This window comes from Aptenodytes patagonicus, chromosome 5 (assembly GCF_965638725.1).
Source record: "Aptenodytes patagonicus chromosome 5, bAptPat1.pri.cur, whole genome shotgun sequence".
Taxonomy (NCBI): domain Eukaryota; kingdom Metazoa; phylum Chordata; class Aves; order Sphenisciformes; family Spheniscidae; genus Aptenodytes; species Aptenodytes patagonicus.
The window spans coordinates 63503866-63526919 of NC_134953.1; the positions used below are offsets into that span (position 1 = coordinate 63503866).

General features: G+C 39.8%; 1 protein-coding gene across 1 annotated transcript in view; it reads left to right on the forward strand.

The window, feature by feature from the left end:
• The window catches only part of SLC1A7 (solute carrier family 1 member 7), a 63945-nt gene that overhangs the window by 3245 nt on the left and 37646 nt on the right, over positions 1 to 23054 (forward strand). Inside the window, exon 3 of the mRNA XM_076338223.1 lies at positions 14100 to 14315. Coding sequence (XP_076194338.1) covers positions 14100 to 14315 — 216 coding nt within the window. The remainder of the gene's footprint in view (positions 1 to 14099; positions 14316 to 23054) is intronic.

The following is a 23054-nucleotide window of genomic DNA, read 5'->3' on the forward strand; positions in this document are numbered from 1 at the left end:
ACTCAGAAGACTGATAATAGACTAGAAAATCTTGCACTTACAGGTCACTAGCACAAATCCAACCTTAAACAGAAGTGGCTGAAAATTTGTACTATCCCTCTTTTGACCTGATAGTTTGAGTTAAAACAGGAACTTTGCAGATTGTATCCATTAGGAAGGAGAAACTGATGATATAGTCAGGTATCTCTGACTGAACCGTGTTTATTCGAAAAGTTCCTTGAATGCAGAAGACATTAGTCGAACAGCAGGAGACTGTTTCTTCAATGTACAGCTCCCTCTTACCCAACTCTGTCCCAGGACTTGGAAGTGCTGTATCCCAGAGCTCCTGTACCTGTTTCTGATATCTCCTATCACCTGTGGTCTTACTTTTTGTTTTCCCACAGACAGAAAAATCTTGAAAAAGCAACCACCAGTAAAACTAGCTTTACAGTTTGAGCCCTTCATGAGCTTTTGTTTTTGTTGTGACGTGGACCTTCATTAAGGATGGGGGTTGATATTATTTCAGTTATCTGAAATAATAAACAATATCATAGCATCGTACAATGACTCTAAAAGAAGTGTATATTGATTTCCCCCATCCTCTGTCTGAGGTTTAGCCCTGTTCATACCTATTAGTATCCACTAAGTGTCTTGTGTATAGAGTTTGCTCTTCTCAGTGATGAGAACAGGTACCCACATAACAAAAGATGCTGCTTCTATTAGCAACATAAAGAAATGATAACAAATAGTCTGATGTTTTGTATCTGCCGTAGGAATACTCAGTAGGGGAGTATTACAAGATCAAATTTTAGACCCTGCAGTTACCAGATGTACAGTATTTATTATATGTATAAACATAGGATACTGCTTTTAAACCCGGGAATGGGAATATTAAGAGAGCTCACAGAGAATAAGAGCCAAATCTGAATTCATAGTTACACACTTAGACTCTGCCTGAGCTCCTACTGCAGTTGGACAAGGGGATCTTCTCACCAAGCCTAAAAGATCGACTGCAGGAGATCTGAAGTTCCCTGATTCTCTTTGGGACAGAGGCCTTGATCCTCATATGACAACTGCAATGCAAATAATGTATTTTCTCCTTTATATGCAAAAGGTTTCAGCACATATCTCAGGTTTTCGAACAGGCACACACATACATGGCAGTGACAGAGGTGAATCTCGGTGCATCCTGCCCTGAGTCCTCTGATCTGTTTAAAAAAACATGGGTCCAGGTCTTCAGACAGACATCTGCTGATCAGCTGGCCCAAGGCGCTCAAGTTTGTTAAACCATCTTTCCTTCTATCGAATGCATTTCCCGGCGTGTGGAGGCTCAGTCTGTATTACACCCTCTAGCCAGGAGGTGGCTCTGTCTAGAAGACTGAGGAACCAGGAGTTGTTAAGGGTGTTCAGTCCCTCCAGTGCAGGGAGGACCCGTGCCTCCGGGACGCCGTTCATCCGAGGCGTTTTCTAATAATGCTACCTACCCAGAAAATTATAAAATATCTACTGTTTTTCAGTACGGTTAATTATAAACTCTTCCCGCCCCCCCCCCCCCCAAGTCAATTGGCAGAGATACCTGTGCGTCACTTTAGTTTCTCAACTTCTTAAATGCTTGAAATAATCAAATCTGATGTCAATGTCTTTGTGCTGTGCACAAAGCAAAAAACTGGGAGAGGAACAAACACTCAACTTTCCCATTAATATCTTCTCACATTTGCTAAAGATAATATAAACCCTCTGACCAAATCCTCTCTGTGCCAGCAGTGCCAGGCATGGGTGCTGGCTTGAGCACAGGCCAGCCATGCTGGCAGGTACTGTGCCACAATTTACGCGCTGTCACCTCCCTTCGGAGCGTCTTTGTCCTTGTGCCCGTTCCCTGCCCCATCGTCTTCATCTCAGGTTACCAGTTTTGTACTGATTGGCTTCCAGTGGGCCAGAAACTCGATTTTCAGTAAAGCATAACTGCATTGACTTTAAGTTTTTTGGTGAGGCCGTTACTGAAACCTGATCTGTTACGACTTCGTATCTTGTTGTGACTGAGGTTTTGAAGAAGCTGCAAACTCTGACTGAAAAATTTACCACTGCTGAGGCATTTATAATGCTTCTTTTTGGCATGCATTCCTTCCAGTAGGCAGAGAGCTTACACTGTAGCATTTACCCCAGAAAGGAAATCCAACTCTGTTCAAAATGCGGAGGTGCCAGTGAGCCCACAGGGGAGAGGAGGTCTGGCTCCCAGCGCGCTGCAGAGCTCTGGGCAGGCAGAACCTGCCTGCACGTGCACCAGACCTCCTGCGTCTTCAAACAGTAATTGCAAGATGTGTGTGCTGCAGGTCTGTAAGGCAGGTTGGAGAAGAGGCATGGCTTGCAGCCCCTGGTTCTTATTTCAAGGTAATACTAGAAGTGCACAGATTCTTTCTTTCCTGTATTCGGCCATATAGTTTCACAGACCTTACAGGAACCTAATTCTCCCTTTCAGAGCCTTCCATCCCCTCTGCATAATTTGAGAGGAAAATGAATTAAAATGTTATTAGTAAGGGCGCTCACACACACAGAGTTTGACTGCATAAGCCTTGCTTTTTCAGAAAAACAGGCTAAAGCCAGAGTTACACAGGTTTACACTGGATGAACCTATTGCGTTCTCTTTGTCTTATATGTCTACCTGTGCATGTAATAGAATATTGCATCCTTTATTTCAACACCCTCCTTGTTTATATGATTAAGCTTTTATCTGGTAATAGATATAGGGCCCAGTTTTCTAAGCCTATGATTAGCAGTAAGCACTGAGACTACTTGTGGGAAAGAGTTGTCAGGGCAGAATTGAACTGTTCAGCTGTCTAACAGGCTTGTAACCCCAGTGAATAGTCCTTTTAGAAAAAGCAGTTTATTTTGTTTAAGCTTAGGATAATTATTACATTTTTTATTTATTTGCCACTAACTGTTTTCTAGACAAGAAATAATGTTTAGCAGAGATTTGATCCTTTTCCATGTGCAGAATCTGTTAAAGAAAGATTGTTCCCTTTATAGTCAAATCTAAATAACTCATTTGACCTGTATTTTTTTAAAATTATAAAGCTCGTTCTGCTAAGTATGTTGTGCCTGATACAAGCAAGTATATGCTAATAAAATTTTATATTTATTTGGAGGCTCATTTGGGCGTAGTAATAAATATTTGTTACTATTGGGGTTTTGTTGCTGAATTAAATACGATATGCTAAATATAGAACTGTCTTTCTTTAAGGGGGTTCCTGTCCATAATGCCATCAGTTCTGGTAATCCCTTATCCTTCTGCTCAGATTCCTGAGTGGGTCATTCTTACTCATGCTGTTAAAGCTTAGTATTTAATTAGAACCTATTCCATTGTAGTACCCTTTTCCTCATATCATTTTTTTTCACAGTTCTCTGATTTGGGGAATGCATTGGCATTTTAACAGCCCACTAAAGAAAAATACTGCTCATTCTGTTTTAATGGAATTCTGTCATTATTCAGCTGTACTGTGCCATACCAAATTTTGCCTCTCAGGACTCATTAGTTACATTTGAAGAGTTGACAACTGGATAAACTCTGCAGGAGGATGTGGAGATGCTATGGGTACAAGCAGGTGTGAACTCACTTAGCCCATGAGCCAAACTGGGCAGACTGGTGCCAGATCCATGCCGGAAGCCATACAGCCGCGGTAGCGTGGCTCTGCGCCCAAGCTCATATGTGAAGGACTAATGTGGCTATATGGCTTCCGGACCAGCCTTGGCAGCTCAGAGTGAAGGCAGAGCGAGTTCATGTCTGTCTGCAGTTGTCTGTGCAGACATACCCTAAGTAACTTTACAGCAACAGTATATTCTTTGGGAGTTTAGGGTTTGGTTAAAAACATGCTGTAAGAGAGACCATTAGCTTGGGTAAATTGTGTTGTGCGCTGTTTTGCTTGCTGTCAGCTGTAGGTGAAACTGGTAATAGACCACAGACTGGAGATTAGTTGTCTGTTTTACTACTTAAGCTTACAATTTGTTAGGGATGAGAAATTTGACCCAAACACTCAGAGGCCAGTACTGAAATTTGCAATCTAAATCTTCTACCATGATTATAAATCAGTGCCTGATATGGTCAATATAATGTCTATTCAGAAGGAAAATGCAGATCTCTAAAAGGCTATGAAATCTATCTTTTTTCTTATTTATCATTAAATTTAAACCAAGAGGACAGCCAAAATTAATTCACTCAATAATACTGGTTACGTGAATGACAATATGTACAGTACTATTTCTTCTAATCCATTCCTGGTACTGAGAGATACTTGCTATGTTGTCGTGACAAATTCATGTAATTTACCTGAAGACTGAATGGGAAAGGATAGATAACATCAGCTTCTGGTCAGTTTTCTGCTATGTATGAGTTAAACTATTCCCTCTGGTCATTCTTTCATAAATACCAGTCGCTTTGTTATTATGCTTATGCAGCTGCCAAACTGGGGCATAATCAAGTGCAATCAAATTTATGTGCTGTATTATCTAGTGAGGTGTTGAGGAGCAGCTGCAAAATGCTGCCTACAGCTCTCTGAGGAGCCTGCTCAGAACAATGTTTTATAACGTACCAAAGCAGCTGTATTTTCCCATAGAATTAAATTGCTCTTGGAAACACAGGGCTTTTTCTTCACATTATTAGACTCTGGACTTTTCCCTCTATTTCACCTGTGTTGCCTTGCCAATAGAAAAATATTGGCACTTGGGAACAGATCTTCCCCAACAGAGGAGGGTAAACCTTCTGCTGGGTTAGTATGGAAAAATCTGCGGGGTACCTGAATGATAATGTAAAGCGTGTATAATGTCCCATTTCTGAACTACCTGTCATGTTTATCACTGTAATGTAAATAATAATAATAAAAATACATTTCACCCCAGTGAGAACAAGCTGTTAGCCCTTTCCTAGGACGTGCGATCTACAGTCTTTATTGTGGAGAAAGTCAGTCTAGAGATGTGAGTTTTAAGGAGATTACTAGAGGGGATAAATATATTTACTTTCAGAGTGAAAAGCAAAACTGTACTTGGATGAAACTGAAAGGAAAGGATTACTCAAGGGTAAGAAGAACTGGTCAGAGAGGAATCTTACTCGACACCATTATACCACTTTAAATTATCCATATCGCTATTATATTGCGGAACTGATGTCAGATTACCCCAAAAGTTCTCCAAAGGATGCTTTGAGATTGCCTGAGCTTGTAGAGGAAAATTCCATTCTACCTTTGTAGGAAATCTTATTAAGAATCCCTCCTCTGTGCCTCAGACATCTTCAGAAGTTTCACTACGTTATAATCTGTAACATTATCCATGTTCTTAGCTGTGTTTAGGAATACAGAGTCTAATGGTCTTTTGCTTGTGCAACCTAGAGGTCCAAACTGTTTCAGTGAAAAATGACATGTTGCAGAGTTATGCATGTTGTAATGACAAAATTGGACCAACTCAGTACAAATTATTTAGGCAGTGTCAGTAGGGATCTAGTGGTGTGCAATAGACATCTATGGTCACAAAGTGAATGGGTGTGGAAAGCACTGAAGTCATTACACATGGGGTATGAGCTGTTTTCTGTAGTCCTCTAAGAGCTTTAAAGTACTTAGTGTCTTGCAAAAGAAACAGCAACGACGTGAATCTTCAGGGGCTGGCTGGATTCCCTCTGTTTCCCTAGGATAGAAACATGTATGAACTATAAACAGTTGAATAAATTTGACATTTGTTTATAATCCAAATTTGTCTTTCAAATCCTTTTGCCCTTTTCTTAATCTAAAAACACTCGAAAGAATTGACAGAACAGAAAATCAAGTAGTATTAAGATTCTTGGCTCTTTCCACAGATGTGAAGCTGCACATCCATATTTAATAGATAACTTGTTTTCGTTTGCATCCTGACCTTTGAATTTAGGGAATATTTTTTTTTTTAATCAGAATAGCTAAAGTCAACAAGCCAGCCTGAATTCTGTGTGAGCTATACTACAATGTCTCAGATCTCCTTTATCAGTCAGTGAGCAAAGGCTGCTGTTCACCCCTTCCAGCATTCATAGATGTATTGCAGTAGCCTTGCATATTGGGCTATTTGGGAGGAAGCAGTGGCGGAATAGCTGTTGGACATTGATCTTCACTGTGTGCTGTACAAAGTCCTGCCTTGTTTACATGAGTCCATAAAAACAGATTTCCTACTAAGAAAATACAATGCATGATGTGAATTCCTGGCAGGATTTTTGCTATATATGTCAGTTTATCATTAACAGTTACAAGTGTTAGATAATAAGGAAAAGGAGATACTAACATTTTGGGTAAAAAATAAAACTGTTTTATAAAGCGTTATTTAAAAAACAATCTCAAAAAGCTGCATGTTATGATGTACTAGAAATGTAGATTTGGTTTCTTTTGTAGATTTCAGTTTCTTTTCCAGCAGCCTATCTGTAAAACTAAACACAATCACTGCAAATAGTATATTGCAGACAGCATGATCTTCTAACATATTTTTCATTTGCTGTTGTCTGAAGATCAAGAGCCAGACTTTCCATCATGCCTGACACCTTTGAGCTCCCACTGTGTTTAGTAAAATAGCTATATATTGAGGCTCTCTGAAAAGTTAATTCACATTTCAAGTGCTATTTATGGCTGATAATCTAACCATACAGAAACTGCTGCAGCGGTCCTATTTGTAAAATAGCTTCCACTTTTTGTATTTGTTTGGGGTTTTTTTTAGCATAGACGCTATTTTAATTTATATCAAGATATCTACATTTCAAAAATGCTGTTTCCTATTACTTGATTTTCAAAGGAGACAAACCTTAGTAGCCCCTTGGACCTTCAGGAGGATTCTAGACTTCTCATCTCCTTTGAAAATCGTGCTGTAATACTGTGAAACTTTTAATAATACATGACATTGGGGATCATTCCACTGACTACAAGTGACCATGATAGTTCCTTAGTTGCGTTCAGATCAGCGAAAGCCTGTTAGTACACTGGTAGTCTGCAAAACTATTGAGTCTGCGTAAAACTCAAAGAGAGCCTAGGTGTCATTTTATTGCCTGTCTGGACCCTACACAAACATACACAGAAAGAGTGTTCATCCGTACAAATGGGCTGTCCTTCTACAAGTGCACAACACGTACCCGATCCAGCTTAATTCGCGGTGTGAACATGGATTATTGCAGGATTTTATCTTCCTGTGTACTTAGACAGATGGTGTCATGCCACATGAGACGTCCTGGCATCACTCAAAAGTGGGTGCATGGGACTGGAGGTGTAGGGTGGCACCAGCTTCCAACCAAGATGCCACTTGATTGTCTATAATATGTATACAGGTACAGACCAACAGCTGTTTGCGCATGTCTGGGCAGGAGGCATTTTTTCCTGTGCAGTGTGATACGACATCTGGAGATGAAAAAACTAAACTATAACATATCACTGTAAGTAAGGGCAGACCATGTAGGGTGAAGCAGAGACAGGGACGGGGCTACGGTCCTCCCACCAGTACCACTGTCACTCTGGCATGTGATGGCAGCAGCAGGCTTTTTTATTGTAGCCATGGCAGTGTGTTGCTCTGTAGGTATTCTGTCATGTTAGAAGAAAGCAAAAGAATATCCTGGAAAGAAAAAGTAATTCTGATCCCTCTTTCTCACTGCTGATATAATTTTAACTACACTAGAGACTAAGAGCAAAATCAAGCATCAAACTATGGAAAGAGCCAGAGAAAGCTTCTTATTTCTTTCCCTCATTACTGTAAAGAGTCTTATTTTCTTTGTTGCAAACTGTTCCTCCATAAATGGTACCTCCATGGAAGTGAAGCAGCCTGTCATGAAAGCACAGATAGGTGGGCACAGATGAGAAAAAGTCTGATGGTCCAATGCAATACAGAGATCTCTTCAGGTATATCTTTCTTCACTGCAACTTGTTTGTCTTTAAGTAAAGTGCCTTAATTTCTTTGTTTCCTTGTCTATAAACTGGAGATACTGGCTTCCTGTATGATAGTAGGTTCTCTTAGTAAAGCATTTGAAGATGATTAAATGGCTTGTGCTATGGAAATGGAGATTATTACCATGTTGAAACTTGAAGGCACTGACCTTGACAAAAAGGTAAGTGACAGCCTGCCTGCATGATCAAGCAGCATTAGTGAAGCCAGAACTTCACTTTCATGATGCTCAACTGTAATATAATCATCTCTAATGTAGCTGTTAGAGGAGCTTCCCAGCCTCACTGGGAGAACTTGCTTAGGAAGGTCTTTTCTACGGCATGCAATTACGAAATGAGAATACGAGGGAGAGTATGGGATGAATGAAAACAAACATCATTCTAGGAACAACTGTTGGTGGTTAATACTCGACCATTACTTCTTGACAGGATTAATGTCTTTCTAATCATACTAATCCCTTCTGATAACTTTATCCATAATCCATCTATCTCAAAGCAACATCCAGATGGTTTCTGGTGGAGAGGAAGACAAAATAAACATGCAGAATGGGGTCTTAACAGCAGCTTCTTGTATTTTCCCTTTCTGGGAATATAGGTTTTGATCTTGAGACAAGTCCAAAAATGTGCTTTTTATCAGAAAGCAACAGAAAAAACTAGAGAATTGCAGAGAAGATAGAAAGTTCTATTTTTATTTGTAAATAAAATACTTCATAAGTACTCTGATGTTTATCAGTGACAGCCAGAACAAGCCTAGAGGTTCTTATAAGGGTTTAGCTACTTGTTTGCATGGGACTAGATTTCCAAGATATTGAAAGAATTCCCTTCCTCATTACGTCAAAATTACTATAGTAGTTTTTGGGGTTTTACACAGATTTCTCTCAAAGCAGACATGAAACTTACTACTTAATAGTTTCATTGGTTTGTACCATTATCAATATTTTAAACAACCTAGTAACTGACTTTACATTTTTAATGAGTCACATATAATAATAATTCCTGGAGTTGATGAGGTCTTCCTCTTCCCTTCTAGTTTCCCCTTAAAAGCTTAATGTAAGTTTCATTATATCTTCCACTGATCTTGGCTTCGCTCTTCACCTTCCTCCCTCAACAAGGACCCCATAAAGAAATAATTTATTGTAATCTTTCATAAATCACATGCAGACTGTTCAAAAAAAGTAAACAAACTTTAATCAAGCCATCCTAGATAAAATAATTTAGCTAGAATTTTTTTTACTAACAACCAGCAATGAAACAATTGACGTCTTAGTGAAATAATTGTCTTAAATATCTGTCCCACTAAAATGCTGAAAGTAAATAAACTCTTTTGAATTATTGGCCATATCTAGCTTTTGATCAAAATACTGCTATTTGGTTTACTGGCTTTCTGACTTTCTTTCTCCAGTAAAAATGTGGCTAGATAGTTCAGAGAAGAGACAAGACAGATTTGGCTGCATCAGAACAACTTATTTCCCAGAAAACAAAGCAGAGTAGATTTAGAATTTCCTAAGTCCCAATAAAAAAGCCAAATATCTTTTACTTGTTAAGAATAAAAATACAAACCTTAGAAAGACTGTAAACCTGAAAATATTGTGGAGCATCAGGTTTGCATTGTGTAGAGAACTTCAGATTATCAAAACACAACTTTGAAGAGGCTTGAAAGCCACAGACATATAAGGACCACAGGACAGATATTTGCACAGATATACAGCAGATACAATGATTTTGGAGGCTATTCTTCAAATCATATGTAGTCTCTGAGAATACACAATTTCATCCAAGATTTATTGGATAAACAAGATAGAATAAAAAAAATTAAGCAGACTGATGTAGACAGCAGAAAGAAAAGCCACAGGAAGATCATTTTTACATGTAATTGGAACAATCTATGCAGGAGATAAAGAGGTCATGGGGCTACTTAGTTTATTATGGTGTCTGTTATTATATCCAGCACCAGATGTTTCAAAGCAAGGTGCAAGAAACCTCTTAAATTGTAGTAATCGGAGATTTCACTTAAATCCTGCACTACAAGATTTAATATCTCATCCAAAATTCATTAACACATATTTTGGAAGCCTTAGGCTTGACATCATTTTTTTTCTATACAAACTAAGAAATGGTCCCTGAACATGAAATTACACATTTGTGGAAATTTTTTTGCCAGACTGATTAAATGAGTGAGATGTACTGTAATTATTCAGAAAAGCTGCAGCTTGTTTTTCATTGTCTTAATCCTGTTTTGTCCATTTGGCAATCATTAAAACATGTTATGGAAGCTACGTGTGAAACATACATGTGGAAGCTACTTAGCTACATAGTAAGTCAAATGATTTTAATTTATGAATCAAATGTCTGTCCTGTTATTCCAAGCCTCGCCAGATTCTGAGGTTTGACAAGAGTTAAAGGTACACTGTTTTTCATTCCATTGTGTTTCATGAGAGTCTAGTAATGGATGGCATGGGAACATCTTTGTTCAGTCTTAGAAGAAGCTTGGGAAACTGTTGGGGAAGTTTTCATGTACCCAAGAGCGTCTGATGAGAATTAGATTTAAAGGGAAAACCTGAACATGATACAGTGATCTTAAGTTAAACCATCTGGAAGCTTATTCCTCCTGACTTTCTTATTCCCTAGGAAATAAGAAAAGTACTTTTTCTTGTCATTCTTTGGCTACATTATGTGAATGTTAGAGCTCTAGAGATCAACGGTGAGGAACTCCTGTGATGTAACTGTGTATTACTTACTTCATACAATAACTGTGATAATCAATATGTCTCTTAATCTTTATCTCTTCTGTCCTGTTCCCTCTGACATCAAACGTATGAAGCCAAATGAAAAACAGTTAATGAGTGATTACTGTCTCGTACTAGTTACAGGCATTTCCTTCTGAAAATTATTCTGAGCAATTGCTTAAAATGACATGACCAGTGTTACTCCACAGCCTTTGGAGAATTGCTTCCACTGGTCCCTTCTTAAAACTGAGCATTGCAGGCCGTGAAAAGCACAGGGCTTTGTCTGAACCTAGACCTTCGTTCATGCTTCGGTCACACCACAGTTACCCCTGTTGCACCTCCATAGTTAATTACTTTTGAGGACTTTCTCATCACAGCATGAACTGAGCATGACTTTATCTGGTGACAGGATAATCTCATTACAGATGATGATCTTGTTAATGAATATCCCCAAGACAGAGCAATCTCATTATTAGCCCCCTCAGGATTTGTCACCTAAGAGCCAATGTATGATTAGATTCTAGCTGTACAACATCCCCCTGGATCCTAAGGGCCTGACGTCTTGAGGCTGAGGTAGCACCCCCAAAGGCACATGAACCACTGGACATATTTAATTAGGATTTTTGTCCCTCAGTACTTCTGGACATACTTCTCAGGTGAACAATCAAGACAGTTCAAGTGCTATGTGCAGGGTTCATCTCCCTGTTGTTCTGTAGAACAAACACAACACAGCGGCATCAAGGACAACAGAAACAGCGTGGCTTTACTACATTGATAGTGGCTTCAGGGCAGTATCCGGAAGAGAAGTGTACTGTCTGTCTCCTCAGTAGTGCCCTCTCCAAGTAATCACTCTGCATGGTGTCCTATCTACAAGTTACAGATCTGCTGGTCAACGGTCAGGCCTTCATACCACTGGTGTCTGTTTGCCTGCACAATATATCTATAAAGAACACTGAAAATTATTACCGTGAAAAACATCCAGCTAGTTAAAAATCAACCTGATTTTCATTTTTGCTTTTTTTCCTGGGAAGGTGAGGGTGTGGGGTGGAACAGTGCTGAAGTTTAGTACAATATAGGTATCTCCTTTGGGCATCAATGAGCTGTTGAACTGGCTCAATGGCCTGTGAAACCTCAGTCTGTGAGAAGAGTTTAGTCCTAGAAATCTAATAACAACATAGAGAATGTTTTACAGAAAACTAGCATATTAATTTGAGCTAAATGTATTTAACTCAACTGTTTTATCAAAAAAAAGTTTTAGAATGTTTACTTTTCCATATGGACCCATCCAAGGGAAATGCCAAGGAACTAAGTATCATTGCTGCTACTGTTTTTTTAATACATAGTGCTGTGTTTGTACACAGTGCTTTACAGACATGCAGAAAGGTGGATTTTTTATCAAATACAATGATAAAAGAGAGGGAAGAACAATGCTTACAAGAGTGAGAGTTATCAAGATGCTAATTTTCTAAATGATCCCTATTACAGTGCAACCAATGTTCCCCCTTGCTCCTATAGTGTTAACAAAACCCATGCTAGATGAGAGATTGGCAATGCAGAGAAGCAATACATTTTCTTAATTAATCTAGTGGATAGCAGGAACCTGAGCACTAAATCCCACCCATTTGATTTCATTAAATCTACTATAAAGGTTAAGCTGCACTTTAGCATTGACTCTAGACAACCTCACTCAGCAGAGTGAGGTCAAGGAGGTCTCATTCAAGGAGGTGCAGCTCAGTAAATGACTATTTATGAGGAAAGGTCTGATAACCAGTTCTGTTTTGATGAGAAAGCTAGACAGTGGGGCACACCAAATAGTAAATGTGGTATTTTATTTCACCTGCAGTTTTCCTGAGATGTATGCTTTGAAGAGTTTACAGAGAATTAATCATAGAATCATAGCATAATTTAGGTTGGAAAGGACCTTTAAGATCATTGAGTCCAACCATTAACCTAGCACTGCCAGGTCCACCACTAAACCATGTCCCTAAGCGCCACATTTACATGTCTTTTAAATACTTCCAGGGATGGTGACTCAACCACTTCCCTGGGCAGCCTGTTCCAATGGTTGACAACCCTTTCGGTGAAGAAATTTTTCCTAATATCAAATCTAAACCTCCCCTGGCGCAACTTGAGGCCATTTCCTCTCGTCCTATCGCTTGTTACTTGGGAGAAGACATTGACACCCACCTTGCTACAACCTCCTTTCAGGTAGTTGTAGAGTGCGATAAGGTCTCCCCTGAGCCTCCTCTTCTCCAGGCTAAACAACCCCAGTTCCCTCAGCCGCTCCTCATAAGACTTGTGCTCTAGACCTTCACCAGTTTCATTGCTCTTCTTTGGACATGCTCCAGCACCTCAATGTCTTTCTTGTAGTGAGGGGCCCAAAACTGAACATAGTATTTGAGGTGCGGCCTCACCAGTGCCGAGTACAGGGGGACGATCACTTCCCTACTCCTGCTGGCCACACTATTTCTGACACAAGCCAGAAGCCCCAAGCATCACTGGTGTCACTGGAAACTCAAATCTCAGCCACCGGTCACTTGGAAACAGCGTCAGAATCTGTCAGAGCAGCCTGGAGCAAGTTCAGGGACCAAACAGTGCCCTGTCTAATTTGCCTATAAAAGAGGGTCAGTGGGAGCTAAAGCACTTGGCAGAGTTGTATAGCTTGGCAGAGGCAAGCTATACAAGCAAGAGGATGACTACTGGTCATCCTCTGGCAGTGGTGGGCAGGGAGCTAAAGGGGAAAGAAAAGGGTGAACTGACCATAGCATTTTCTTTGCTCGCCACTGTGCAGCCACACCCCCCATGAAGGAGTTTCCTCTGCACACCGTACCCTGTCTCCACTTCAACAGGAGGCACACTGAATCACGGTCCACTCCCCAATGTGCCCCCGGTAAAGCAAAAATATATTCTGCTTTGTATTGGTTTAGAAAGAAAAAAAGTTATTCTTTTAGGTAAAAAATGGACTATATGACAAAATTGCCTCTTAGTGTTTTTCATTTTGAAGTCGTGGTCTGCCTTCACACAGAAAAGGGTAAGGAGCTTGACCAGATTTCCTTCAGCGGTCCCTTCCGACCTGAATTATTCTATGATTCTGTAAAATTATGTGTAGAATTTCATACCTAAGTTTGTATGACTGATTATTGCCATTGCTCCTGTGAACTGAGCCATCACACGTGTAGGTTATGTAAAACTATCCCTCGAGCTTCAGGGAACAGTCGATAGGATTCAGTCCCCATGTGTGCAGCCTGAGCTTGCAAGTTCCTTCAAGTAACCAGGATCTCACATGGCAATCGGGAAACATCCCTTTAGACACAGAGGCTACAGCTTTAGTGTTACTGGCAAGCTTCTAAAAACACTGATATGCAGGCAATCCTGAGAAAAGCAGGTAAATGGCAATAATTAGGAAATTAGGTTTTCAGTTGCATTAATGTTATGCAAAAGATACCATATGTGTTGTGTTTTCTTTTCACAGCTTAATGTCTGGGCTAGCAGCCCTGGATGCCAAGACTTCCAGTCGATTAGGTATCATAACCGTCACTTACTACCTGTGGACAACATTTGTGGCTGTGATTGTGGGAATAATTATGGTCTCCATTATCCATCCTGGTGGAGCAGCACAGAAGGAGAGCACTGAAGAGGGTGGAAAGCCCATCATGAGCTCTGCAGATGCACTGCTTGACTTAATCCGGTAACTACATTCATTCTTTCTGCTTTCTGAAGGTAACATTTTGTACCTAACTACATGAGGAACTGTGGCCTGAGGATAAGTTCTGAACCTAAGGATGAACATTTTGTTTAAATCAAGAAAAAGAATCAAAAACATTTCAGAAGATGATTTTCAAGTTATCAGATATTTATACTGGCTGTTTCTAGTAAAATTTTAATGAATGGCCACCAAATGTGTCAGAAGTACTAACAACGCTGGGGTAGGTTGTTTTTTTTACCCCCACAGAATCACATGTAGCCTGTGGAGCTCATCATGCAATCTATTATTAAGGCCAAGACAGTATTAAAATGTAATGTTAATTTAAACAAGGGCAGACAGTTGTAATAGGCAAAACCTTAAATATAAGAGTTGAAATCCACATTTTTTAGGAAATAATTCTTAAAAGTGCTGTTACAACTGCTCATAGCAACTCTCAGATGAACAACACAATTAGAAAGACCACTATTGTGATCTTTTTATTCCTTATTTTTATTACATTATTTGTTCTGCTTTGTGGCTTTTTCTTGTTTGTTTTACTTTGTTTGACAGAAGGGAGGGTTGTTCTTTCAGACCAGCGTTACAGCACTGATGGCATTTTTATAGCCTTGCCTGAATATCCCTCTTTGTCTCAACATTTCAGGTGCTAGTGGAATTGGTTTCCTGACTGAACATAGTATGTGCCTCAGATTTATTTTGCTCACGCAGAAAGACCAAGTTTTGCCTTTGTTTGGTAGTTTCTCAAGCTGGTGATCTCATACCATGTTGGGCAGGGGCGTCTAGGCCCAGTTTGTATCTAAAACACAAAGAGTTCTCTCTGGAGTTTGACTTACTAAAATCAAAAACGTTGCACAGTTTGTCTTTCAAAACCCCCAATTCCTGACCCTGACAGGGCATCAGCACACCAAGTACTTTAATTAGAGTTACTAGGACCTCAAATCAGAAGGAACTGGGATGAAAAGCTTATAAAAATCTTTTTTTTTCTCCTCCAAGTCACACTTAGCCAGGCCATCTGAAACCCGCACATTTTTCTATTGTATCAATGTCTTACTGAGAATGGGCCAAATTATTAGTCATGGAGCAGCAGCTGAGCACACTCTCTTTCGTAGCTTTCCACAAAACCACCATCTTCATCTGCAATGGGAAGATGCCCACTTCATTGCCATCTTCATGGCAATCTTCCCCAGTGACTTTGCTGTGAAGTATGTGCAGTGGAATTTATGCGTGTGTGTTTGTGACATAATGTTAAGTCACATTATTCTGTTTTTGCTGCATAAAGGACTATCATTCCTACGCTAAGAGGAAGGAACTGAGCAAGTTACTGGAGCTTTGAATCCCTTCGTACAACAGAGTAGCATAAGAAGTAAAAGGGAATTTAAGAAAACTGTAATCTTAATGATTGTCTTCATAGTGGCAGTGTTTAGAAACCCTTTCTGGCATGCTGAGCTGTTTCTAAGGCCTCGGTCTTAGACAAGTAAAGGATAGTGGGACATATGGTGCAATGTTACATCCAAACTGACCTTACAGCTGTTTCTGGAAAGGGTCTCCCTCACCATGGGTTCCCATCCCCTTCCTCACACCAGCCCAGTTGCTTTTTGAGACCCGGAGTAAGCTAGTTCATGGCGATGAGTCAGATGAAAAGTAATTTGGGCATGCAAAATCCAAATTCAGTTCTATAGTATTATGTTTGCATAAACCGAGCGAATGTCTGTATGAATGGAACCTGAGATCTGAGTTACAATCTCATCTCTTCATCTCTGTCTGGCTAGTCCCTGTACACCACAGGTTTAGTGGTGAGGTTTGGGAACACTTTATTCTGCTGAGCCTCATTGCAGGTAAAATACTATGTCCTGATCTAAACATTTGCAAATATCATCTATAATTTCACTTCCTACAAACATTTACCTGAGCGAATTATAATAGTTTGCATGCATGTTTCAGGTATTCATGTTTCCAGCCAGGCATGTGCTTTTAGTCTGAGAAACCTTAAAGTCTTCACTGGTTTGGACAGGTGTCAACAATGACAGGCCAACAAGCCACTCTCATTACCAAAACTTAAAAAGAGAGAATAAAGCTCACTCTCCTTTTGCTGTGCTAAGCAGCAGTCACAGCTGCAATCTTTCTACCCCGAGTGCACAAACTGATGGTTTTTATTCCTCCACTACAGAAATAACCACATTTACTAAATAAATAAATAAGAATAGCACAACTGTGGGGAATGGGCTTTCAGCCTAGGCAAACACTATGGGTGGAATCCTGGCTCTGCTGAAGTCCATTGCAAAACTCCTAAATATCTATGTGGAAGTCTGGATTAAATATAATGATGTATCTGCTGGTTTGAGCTAGAAAAGCTGATCCTTTAGCTCAATGATAAATCACTTCCATTCACAGCTGGAGACCATCTTTTTTGGCCCATATTGGCTTATCTTCTCAATTCATTAATTTCCTCTCAATTTATCAATTGCATATGTGCACAGAAGTTTACACAGGAAACATCTGGTATTCTGCAAATGAAGAATGCTAAGTGTACAAGTGGAGAGATGATATGTGTGACATAATTGTGGGGTTTATTTTAAAAGCATGAATCTTGGCATGGTTGATACACATATTCACCCTCACTGATTTCAGATTTGAAGCCACTTTGAAATGATGAAATATATTACTATTTCTTGTGATGTTATATATGACATTGTCAGGTCTGGAATTTTTGGCAGGGAGGATGTTGCTAGAAATTGAATTTCTTGAATTTTGGGGTGAGGATTTTGCTTTTAGAAGTGGTTTTAATCAGAAATTAAAGAATGTACTGACTTAGCAATAAGTGAAACCAAGAACTACTGCGGAGCCTCATGGTCATCCTAAACACCTGCAACATTAATCAATAATCACATTATTATTCTGCATTATTTTGCAGATGGTGCTTCCTCTGTATATTTGTTATGTAAAAAAAAAAAGCAATAAAAAGTTCATATATATGACTTGATTACAACATAACAGTGACACTGTACTGCATAATTCTGAAATGGCTCTAAGCATCACATCAACCAGGAAATATATAATCTCATCAACATACTGAATTTCATGCCTCAAAAATTGTATCCACAAGTCAACCATTTTTTGCCACACTAAACAGCAGTACTTGAAAGACTTCCTTTCTAAAGGGAACCCCAAGAGATTGGGAACAAGATCTGTGGATGTGAATCTGCCCCTAGTGATTACCTCCTAGATTCAATCTGGACAGAGGGGCCACTGAATGCAGCATAATAGAAGTGTTTTCAGCAGTCAATTAGTCTTTATACCTAAAATCCTTAGTGCTGCTTTGGCCTTAAATGTCTGAATTTTTGCTTTAATCTGATCCAGCTTTAAACCAAATGCATCTTCTGCTGTCTGTGGAAGACACCCATTTAACTAGGTAGTTCACCTTCATTCCTGTGCAGGAATCTCCCCTTGCATAATTTGCCCCTCTCTATCGGCAGTGTGCCAGGATCCAGGCTAAGGACAAGTAATTCAGAAGGCAGCTGTGAGTCTGAAGTTGTGCAGGAGATGCTGTTCTGAAGACGCTTCTCTCTTTAGCTGCCACTTTATTACTACATTGAGACAGATGTACAAATCTGCCTTAATTATATTCAAGGTTTCTGGTGCAAGCACTGCAAGGCTTATGAAAGTATATTTTCTTCCATATTTAAAACTATAAATCCTCAGGCTAAGGATCACCTTGTTCTCTTTAACGCACTGAAGTACCTGGTGCTTTATGAATTTTAATGGATTTATTCTCATGATGTGCAATACTTCTGTGAGGTAGGCAAGGACCATTTTCCTTTCTTACAGCTAAAGAATCAAGACATATGGAAAAGAAATTACCTCACTGAGGATTGTTCAGAAAAATCTGTGGTGCCAGAGGAAATATTCCCAGCTTGTATGAGACCTAGTAGAGGTCTTGTTCTAGGAATGTGGCTTTTGGGGCACCTCAATGGAAGTAATAGCAATGAATCAACACACATCTTTACCTTCTTTTTCTTCTGTGAATTACTGAAATTAACTCTGTACTATGTCCCCAAAAATATGAGAGTGAATTTTTAGTAGCCTCTTGTGAGTTAAGAAATGAAGAAAGGCAAGATACCAATTTTTTAAAATAATTCAGACTTTGAGCATTTTATTCAAAAGGACAAAATGGGACATACTTACAGGAATAGCATTCAGTTTAAGATACTAGGTTTGTTTAATTCTGCAACATATATTCACCTGACAAGCAGAATAGAAAATGCCTATAATTAGGGGATGAACATTTGTAAAACAAGATATATGACTCAGGACCACACTGTTTACATTAGCAGTTAATATTTCCACCACATTCTGCTGCCATTATCAAAATACCTTTCATTTAGAAGGGTAAATCTTGTTGCAACTTAAATCATGCTACTTGCTTTTGTCACCAAGGGAAACAAAATTTGGCTGATGAGATAAAAACAAACAAGCAAACACTATAAACATTCACATGAGGAACCAAATCCCAGCCAAACTGGGGCTTCACCCTCCTGTTTTTATATAAGGCTGACTGCGTGTGCAAATCTGGGCACCAGCAAGTGCAAGGTTCACATACATTTTTAGTCTTTCTCAAGTCTAACCAGACAGCATGACATCACAAGCTTATCCAGTTCAAAAGCTCCAAATAAAACAATTTCGTGAATACAGTCAGGATCAAATCATGCCTTAACCCATGACACACAAATTTGTACATTTCTGAAGTTTACTGGAAGGATAAGTCAGAGCATTTTACTGCTGAATATTCAGGATTGCATCCAATTTAATAGCAGGTACCGGGAAACTCAATCTGGCTTAACCAAGGGGGGGGGTTATACCATTAATAGTTAGAAGAGGATATAAACACTGTAGAGGATTTATGTTTTCATGGGAATCCTGGGCACTCTTTAAAATAATTTCCTTTCCTTCTTTTCAAGCTAAGGGCTATATTCTGTTTTATAGAAATTCTGTTTCTTGAAAATAGGGCAGGAGAAACCCAATATCTGCTGCAGTTTAGAAAAAGTCCAGGCTGTGCAGAACCAGAAATCACACTTTAAAAAGTTTACAGCTGAAGACTGAATTGTATATACACACAATAAGATATTTAAGGCTGCATTAAATGATCCAGGGCTTAAACTATGAAAGAACTTTTTTAGTAACTTTGCCCTACATCCATGTACCTTTTGCCAAAAGCCACTGTGTACTATGATAGAAATATTTATCTGTTCCCTATGGCAAACTACCATTTTTTACTCATTTCAGATTGCCAGTTTTCTTTTATCTCACAAAACCAGCCTGGTGCCAGCACTGTTCTGCACTGTATGTGACCAGATGTTCGCTTCTAGTTAATTTTTAAGCAATTCAAGCTGCACAGAAGCCCAAACCTCAAGTATTTACAAAGGACTCTGAAGCCCCTAAATGTGTGGTTCCTATTTGGCACAAAAGGAAACCAACATGGAAAAAAGATAATTCCATGATAAAAACAACACAGGGGAGATGGACTACGAAGCAGTTTCTGCTGTCTGGTCAGGAGGCCTTAGTCACAGAGCAGGAGGTGCATGGGGGCCAGGAGTTAAAACTGCATTAGGAAAGCTTCAACCCTAAAGGGAAATAAATCATCCATCCTCATGACAATTGGCCTGGACATCTTCCATTGTAAACGTACACTTTTTATGAAATAACTTTGCCTTGCTGGAACCATAGTGGAAATACGTTGGGCCTGTCATGCTACCTTTGATATGATTCAGCCTTTTCAAGATTCCTAAAGATGTGAAGTACTTACGCTTCCACTCCAAAGAACGATTTTCTCAGAAAGCCATAGCCCCATTGGGGCTGTGTCAGGACCTTTTCTTTCAGAAGAAGCAGGGTAAGGAGGTTCACCCTCCAGATCCCTTACTGGAACCGAAAGGCCATGCAACAGTGTCACCCTCAGGACAGATAAAAAGTCCACGTGTTTGGCAAAATGATTCCACAACAGGGGTTCTGCTCTGATCTGCAAAAAAGACAAGCAAGACAAAATCCTTAGACCCGATCAGTGATTTTTGCATTCTATTAGTATCTTTTATCACAATAATGAGGATTTAGATGCCTCATTAATTCTGCAGAAGCCTTCTTTGGTCCTTTTAGCAGGAGGTAGTAAGATTGATACTGAGAAATGAGGCACTGGAGGTGACTACCGATGTGCAAAATGCACCCTCCCGTGGGCCCTGAGATAGGTCATTTGTTCAGTCTTGCTGAATTAAATTTTGTCCTTGATTTCAGGAGTGCAAACCCCGATGGAGCCCACCGACACCAGCAGGAAGGTATTTCAGATGTATACCCATATGACTAAGGACAGGATTTGTGGCTCATGTGGTACAGTAACAGTAGCCAGGAGTCTACACAGCTGATTAAATCATGCAGAGGACAGCAAAAGCAAACGAATTTTTGAGATTAAGACAATATCACTGAGAAGAACCTCAGCCTATAGTAAATAGGAACCACAGTGCTGTTCATTCTTGTGCTCAGCTGTAAAAGCTGGAAACTTTACAGTTGTCATGTCAAGCTACTCAGACTCCATTTTTACTCTCTCTGTACCCTTGCTGTATAGAGTGACAGGGTAAGATCTCAAACACTGAAGTATTAGAATGCTGTCAAATACCCAGTATTAAAACAATGTACTTGCAAGCTCAGCTGTGCTAGTTCAAATTTGAGAGCAGAGTGTCCAAAGCTGTTTTATGCCCAGTGCAAATATAGGCCAATAAAATATCATTAGGGTGCATATGTAGCAAAAAACCAGTCTGGTGGCTTTAATTCCACAGCGTGGGAGACTGCAGCCAAAGACTGTCTGGTGTGGCAGGGATTAGGTACTGATAACATCAAAGTCTGAGAGCAAAACCAGATTGCTACTGCAGAGCACAGCGTGCCCCAGAGGGAATGGGTGTTCTGAGTCGAGGAAACAACATCTGCTGTACCTGTGGCTGCTCTTATGCTAGAGCAGCTGGCCTAATTTCTTATTAAAAAGATCTGCAAAAGCTTTGAGTTAACAGATGTTGTAGTCAGGACTTAGAATGAGTATTTCAGATATTCAGTAGTATAACTGCAACCAGAATTTGGCCTATTATTTCTAATAGAAGTTATCTAGCAGCCATCAAACTGGCTATCCCAGTAGCTGTAGGCTCATGTTCTGTGGACAATTCGTCTAACGGCATGAGCAGTAAAACAGTTTAACAGTGCTGGTATTTGTATCACTACTGTAGTTCTCAGAGTCAGCAACCTTCTGAAGAGAGCAAGAGGGCTCCCATGTCCTGGGGGCAGTGCCAAGGCACGGCCTGAGCTGAAAAATGGCTTCCTAACACAATTCAGCTTCTTAGCAGCGGAATACTAGGGGAGCAAAAACGAGCGAATAGTGTTAATTGGTAGGTTAATTGCTGGCAGACAATGGAGAAGGAAAGAGGACCTCCCACTTTCGGCAGTGGTAAGGTGCTAGGGAGTCCTATGTGAAATGAGAAGCTGCACTCTCAGAGTTGCTCCTTAGACCAGGTGCTGTCTATACTTGATAGAAGTCTTCAGGATTTTCTTCAAATTCCATGGCTATCAAATTGCAGAACACATGTTGTCTTAGTCATGCATACACATTTCTAACGCAATACATCCTTATGTCTGAATCCTCTTATCCCATACAGAATTAGGGAAGGACTCCAAAATTAGCTAGTAGAATGAACCAGCCTGTGCATCACAGCAGGATGTAGTCAAAGAAGGTGTTTAGTAGGTCACTTGTGCGTATATGCTGCTATCACAGCAAATGCAGGTCAGGCATGCTGTGCCAGCTGGGGCTCAATAGCTCACGGTCTGTAGAAGGTTCACTGAGCTGATATTGAAGTTTCATGCACATTCACTCTGTTGAACGCCCCTACTTTGTCTGGCAGAATTTCTAAAGCAGAAGATGCTCTGGAAAATATTCTTCCTCAGGGCGGACAGTATTTAGCTCTTAATTTTTATGTAACCAGAAACCATATGTCTCAGTTTCTGTTTTACAATCATATCCTTGTCTTAGACCTAAATTTATCTATGTTCCACACCAGCCTCACTCAACGTTATTCACTGTATTTAATTCCCTATTATCATGTGAAATTATTTTTGCCAGGAATGCTGAACTGTGCCACTGAGATCAGAGATAATGTTGCTTGTACTAGAGAAATGAATCCCAGATGACTTTTAAGTTTCCCACATTATTATTTTGTGTCCTGTATCTTGTAAGCAATCCGAAAGTAATGCTGGAAATTTAGAAGTATTTTATCTGCTTAGCTCTCTTAATTGAATAAACACAACAGCATTTATAGGTGGTGACAGCAATGAGTAGCTCAGCTTGAATTATTGCTTCGTAACTACTGACAGTGTCTTTAATTCAATATATGTCAGTGATAAACACAGTTCCTGTTCTGAGTAGAGAGACAGCCTCACTTTATGATCCTGATACCAGATCTATGTGGGTAGATCTTTGTCTTGTCCTGAATTGCAGTAAAGCTAGTAGAGATCTGCAGGGGCCAATCTGATTGCAGGCTGGATGCCTGGAAGATAGGTGAGCAGCACAAGGAGAGATCAACAGGCTGCAACACCCTGCCATTAATTTTTTAATATGTTTGGGCAAATGCAAGTGTCTGGATTTTGTGCTAGACTGAAGTTCCCACCCTAGCTAGCATTCCCCAATGCTCAGGTTTGGTGGGA